Source organism: Salmo salar, chromosome ssa29 (assembly GCF_905237065.1).
Source record: "Salmo salar chromosome ssa29, Ssal_v3.1, whole genome shotgun sequence".
In the NCBI taxonomy this organism is placed as follows: domain Eukaryota; kingdom Metazoa; phylum Chordata; class Actinopteri; order Salmoniformes; family Salmonidae; genus Salmo; species Salmo salar.
In genome coordinates, this window is record NC_059470.1 from 26,405,618 (window position 1) to 26,411,617 (window position 6,000).

Consider the following 6,000-nt stretch of genomic DNA (forward strand, 5'->3'; position numbering starts at 1 on the left):
CTACACTGGGGTAGTCAAACAGGCTGACATAGGAGCTACACTGGGGTAATCAAACAGGCTGACATAGGAGCTACACTGGGGTAATCAAACAGGCTGACATAGGAGCTACACTGGGGTAGTCAAACAGGCTGACATAGGAGCTACACTGGGGTAGTCAAACAGGCTGACATAGGAGCTACACTGGGGTAGTCAAACAGGCTGACATAGGAGCTACACTGGGGTAGTCAAACAGGCTGACATAGGAGCTACACTGGGGTAATCAAACAGGCTGACATAGGAGCTACACTGGGGTAATCAAACAGGCTGACATAGGAGCTACACTGGGGTAATCAAACAGGCTGACATAGGAGCTACACTGGGGTAATCAAACAGGCTGACATAGGAGCTACACTGGGGTAGTCAAACAGGCTGACATAGGAGCTACACTGGGGTAATCAAACAGGCTGACATAGGAGCTACACTGGGGTAGTCAAACAGGCTGACATAGGAGCTACACTGGGGTAATCAAACAGGCTGACATAGGAGCTACACTGGGGTAATCAAACAGGCTGACATAGGAGCTACACTGGGGTAGTCAAACAGGCTGACATAGGAGCTACACTGGGGTAGTCAAACAGGCTGACATAGGAGCTACACTGGGGTAGTCAAACAGGCTGACATAGGAGCTACACTGGGGTAGTCAAACAGGCTGACATAGGAGCTACACTGGGGTAGTCAAACAGGCTGACATAGGAGCTACACTGGGGTAGTCAAACAGGCTGACATAGGAGCTACACTGGGGTAATCAAACAGGCTGACATAGGAGCTACACTGGGGTAATCAAACAGGCTGACATAGGAGCTACACTGGGGTAATCAAACAGGCTGACATAGGAGCTACACTGGGGTAATCAAACAGGCTGACATAGGAGCTACACTGGGGTAATCAAACAGGCTGACATAGGAGCTACACTGGGGTAATCAGGAACACAGTAGTTTTTTTTCCTGCTACACTGGACAAGTAACTTTTGGCCAGCACGAGCAGAGCGCGTCCCACGTTATCGAGTGTTCTGGGATGTGAGCGTTATGTTGAACATGGAACCAGAGCGGACCTGAGCTGCTTATGACCAGGTTTCATTGAATGAATATGAGCATCTCACACTGTACGTCTAGTGTAACAAGTCAGTGACATTCAGGAAATGAAGGCTTCTGAAAGTATTAGGTCACAACTAGTCTCCTGAGTAGAACTTCCACCTATCCTGTTGGTCGTGTTAACCTGTCAGTAACAGAGAGTCTCCCGGGTGATTGGTGCTGTGATCTGTCACTGAGTGTTTGTGTGTTCTGTGATTGGTGGACTGACCTGTCTGTCTCCTCCCCTCCAGTCTGAACGAGCGTGCCCACCTGTTGACCCGGGTCTTTAGGAAAACACCCTCCAATGTGGGGTGCAAAAACTCTGTGCAGCAGAGCAACGTGTCCCGTGAGTATCCCTGTCCTTGTCGCTGTCCTGGCCTCGGCTACTTGTATTCATTCCCTGTATACAGTTAATATACTTTTTGTAGGTAATATAATATACTGTCTAGGTAATATACTGTCTAGGTAATATAATATACTTTCTAGAACATATAATATACTTTCTAGGACATATAATATACTGTCTAGGTAATATACAGTGAGGGGGAAAAAGTATTTGATCCCCTGCTGATTTTGTACGTTTGCCCACTGACAAAGAAATGATCAGTCTATAATTTTAATGGTAGGTTTATTTGAACAGTGAGAGACAGAATAACAACAAAAAAATCCTGAAAAACGCATGTCAAAAATGTTAGAAATTGATTTGCATTTTAATGAGGGAAATAAGTATTTGACCCCCTCTCAATCAGAAAGATTTCTGGCTCCCAGGTGTCTTTTATACAGGTAACGAGCTGAGATTAGGAGCACACTCTTAAAGGGAGTGCTCCTAATCTCAGTTTGTTACCTGTATAAAAGACACCTGTCCACAGAAGCAATCAATCAATCAGATTCCAAACTCTCCACCATGGCCAAGACCAAAGAGCTCTCCAAGGATGTCAGGGACAAGACTGTAGACCTACAAAGGCTGGAATGAGCTACAAGACCATCGCCAAGCAGTTTGGTGAGAAGGTGACAACATTTGGTGCGATTATTCGCAAATGGAAGAAACACAAAATAACTGTCAATCTCCCTCGGCCTGGGGCTCCATGCAAGATCTCACCTCGTGGCGTTGCAATGATCATGAGAACGGTGAGGAATCAGCCCAGAACTACACTGGAGGATCTTGTCAATGATCTCAAGGCAGCTGGGACCATAGTCACCAAGAAAACAATTGGTAACACACTACGCTGTGAAGGACTGAAGTCCTGCAGTGCCCACAAGGTCCCCCTGCTCAAGAAAGCACATATACATTCCCGTCTGAAGTTTGCCAATGAACATCTGAATGATTCAGAGGACAACTGGGTGAAAGTGTTGTGGTCAGATGAGAACAAAATGGAGCTCTTTGGCATCAACTCAACTCGCCGTGTTTGGAGGAGGAGGAATGCTGCCTATGACCCCAAGAATACCATCCCCACCGTCAAACATGGAGGTGGAAACATTATGCTTTGGGGGTGTTTTTCTGCTCAGGGGACAGGACAACTTCACCGCATCAAAGGGACGATGGACGGGGCCATGTACCGTCAAATCTTGGGTGAGAACCTCCTTCCCTCAGCCAGGGCATTGAAAATGGGTCGTGGATGGGTATTCCAGCATGACAATGACCGAAAACACACGGCCAAGGCAACAAAGGAGTGGCTCAAGAAGGAGCACATTAAGGTCCTGGAGTGGCCTAGCCAGTCTCCAGACCTTAATCCCATAGAAAATCTGTGGAGGGAGCTGAAGGTTCGAGTTGCCAAACGTCAGCCTCGAAACCTTAATGACTTGGAGAAGATCTGCAAAGAGGAGTGGGACAAATCCCTCTCCTGCAAACCTGGTGGCCAACTACAAGAAACGTCTGACCTCTGTGATTGCCAACAAGGGTTTTGCCACCAAGTACTAAGTCATGTTTTGCAGATGGGTCAAATACTTATTTCCCTCATTATAATGCAAATCATTTTATAACATTTTTGACATGTGTTTTTCAGGATTTTTTTGTTGTTATTCTGTCTCTCACTGTTCAAATAAACCTACCATTAAAATTATAGACTGATCATTTCTTTGTCAGTGGGCAAACGTACAAAATCAGCAGGGGATCAAATACTTTTTTCTCTCACTGTAATATACTTTCTAGGAAATATAATTTACTGTCTAGGTCATATAATATACTGTCTAGGTAGGTGACAATACAGGTGTGTACTTACTGTATCTCTCTCCATATCGCTCTCTCTCTCTCTCTCTCTCCATATCTCTCTCGCTCTCTCTCTCCATATCTCTCTCGCTCTCTCTCCTTTTCTCGCCATCTCTCATCTCCATCTCTCTAGATGGCTATGCCTTCTCCCAGGAGGAACATGGGGTGGTGTCTCAGTCCCAGGTGTGTCGATCCTACGACACCACCCGCCAACGGCCCAGTGTCTAGCTCACCCCCTCACCCCCACCGTCCCGCCCCCGGCCCACCTGGCTACGGGGCTCTTGGCAATGGTTTCCCAGGCAACAGCGGAGACAGACTGATGCTGAGGGCCCTGCTGTGGCCTTATTGGAACTTATACTGACTTTGACCTGGGACCTTGACCCCTGGAGGCCGTTGCTCGGCATGAAACACTGACTAAAGGGAAGGGACCAGACCCGTCTGTACTGTCCAAACTGGTCTCCGCTCTTGCTTACTCACATACACACACACACACCCATAGAGCAGACACACAGGCACGAGTAAGCACAACCACACAAACAGACATAATAAATCAACCACAGAGACTGTAATGTGTATCTAATTATAGCATGGACTGGGTTTAGTTTACACATCAGTGTGTCTTTGTCCGTGTGTATGTCTGCACTTGTCTGTGCTACTGTATGTATCTGCCCTCGTGTGTGTGTGTGTGGCTACACTCCCTCTCATCTCTCTCTCCTGAGCCGGGGTTTAGCTCATCCGTCATTACCGTGACGATGGGAGACGGGGGAAGGAAGGAGGAGGAGGGGCACTTTGAAATAAATACTGAACATATACTGGCCCAGGAGGAATTCCTCTCTGAGAGCTGAAGAGAAGAGAGCCCCACAGCCCCACTGCCAAAGATCACAGAGATGCCACTGAGGGGGAACCCCCACCCATACTGACCACTACTCTACAAGGACCCCCACCCATACTGACCACTACTCTACAAGGACCCCCATCCATACTGACCACTACTCTACAAGGACCCCCACCCATACTGACCACTTGACTCTACAAGGACCCCCATCCATACTGACCACTACTCTACAAGGACCCCCACCCATACTGACCACTACTCTACAAGGACCCCCACCCATACTGACCACTACTCTACAAGGACCCCCACCCATACTGACCACTACTCTACAAGGACCCCCACCTACCTTTCTGGCTCAGCGACCTCATATCTCTTCCCCCCTCTCATCTGCGGCACGTCTCTTCTACCTGCTCGGTTGAATCTGTTTTCTGTTGTATAGTGGCGCTCCTGTGATTCCTGCGAATCCTGGCTGTCGCCCCCAGGAGGTCAGGTCAGCAGCAGCCTAGTTTGTAGCAGTTTGTTGGGTTCTCAATTCATCTATGGACTTCTTTTGTTGTTGAATAAATGGACCTGTGTCTCTGTCTTTCTCTTTTCATATCTGTGTTTCTGCTCCTTGGATAGATAGATAGATAGATAGATAATATATTATCTATCTATCTCATACTGGACTATAGGCTGGATGCAAAAGGGATATTCCATGATGTGAACTAATAACAGGTGCTACATATACTTCACATATGTTAGGGTTCATAAGCACTATATTGGAGTCCACATAGTTAACATTTCAATAAATATTCTGCAGAATGTAGTTGGTTTCAACCCTATGTGTTGTGGTGTTTGTAAACTGTGTTAAGGACACTTCAGGGAAGGAATGCAAGGGTCAGGGAACTTTACTACATTTCAGATGTAATCATTAAATATAATCAATCAGTGATTTAAATGCTTCTTGACTTTTACTTACTAAATCTGAACTTTTGTTCTGCAGGATAGAGTAGGCAGTTTAGGTTTCTTGATCAATGAAAACATTGTGACATGAGGGTAGGGTAAATAAATTCCCAAGGTGATTGAAGGCTAAGAGCATGTTGAAGGAGAACGAGATGAACACTCAGAATAGTAAACCTACGGCCAGTTTCACAGAGAGAGGTGGAATGTGAACGAATATACATTCTGAATGTAAGCTGTGAATGCTGTACAAGCCAGCCACGTCCTGTTAGCATCACCGTTAAACTCCTGTCCCTGATCAGTGTGAAGAAGCATGGGGATGCCACACCCACCTTCTTGGATGTCTCCCAGCCTGGCTCCACCTCCAGCCTGCAGCCTTGCTCCACCTCCAGCCTTGCTCCACCTCCAGCCTGGCTCCAGCTCCAGCCTGGCTCCACCTCCAGCTTCAGCCTGGCTCCAGCTCCAGCCTGCAGCCGCTCTGCTCCAATATGGAGAATCCATTTCTCCTCCTCAGCATGAGTAGTAGATCCATTTCACCTTCCTAAAACGACTCGCTCTCGGCCTTCTACTTTCTCTCTCCACTCAACTCCACTTCCCCCTCTAGTCCCCAAGTTTCCATAGAGATGTGCCAAGAATACACCTCTCCAGCACAGAGGAAATAGTTTGGGTTTAGGGACTGTAATTGTTGTGGTTTGTTAATATCACAGCGTTATGTGTCTGGTGATGAATGTGACCGGTATTTGTGTTGTCTACACTGGGTGGTACGGCTGTCTGTCTGTAATTAGTGTGTTTATAGGCATTAAGGTATGGTAACTGAGTATGATTTGTATGTTGTGTGTACGAACGGGAGAGTGTGTGTGTAACAGTGTGAGTGCTATATCTAGTGTGTATGTTGGCTACTCCCTCCC

General features: G+C 46.9%; 1 protein-coding gene across 3 annotated transcripts in view; it reads left to right on the forward strand.

The window, feature by feature from the left end:
- LOC106590443 (phospholipid-transporting ATPase IB) overlaps positions 1-5,084 on the forward strand; it is a 120,415-nt gene extending 115,331 nt beyond the window's left edge. For all 3 annotated transcript variants that reach the window (XM_014181490.2, XM_014181492.2, XM_045710739.1), the window contains 2 exons: positions 1,361-1,455; positions 3,449-5,084. In XM_014181490.2, the coding sequence (XP_014036965.1) occupies positions 1,361-1,455; positions 3,449-3,543 (190 nt within the window). In that variant the 3' untranslated portion in view covers positions 3,544-5,084. The remainder of the gene's footprint in view (positions 1-1,360; positions 1,456-3,448) is intronic.
- Positions 5,085-6,000: the final 916 nt, after the last annotated feature.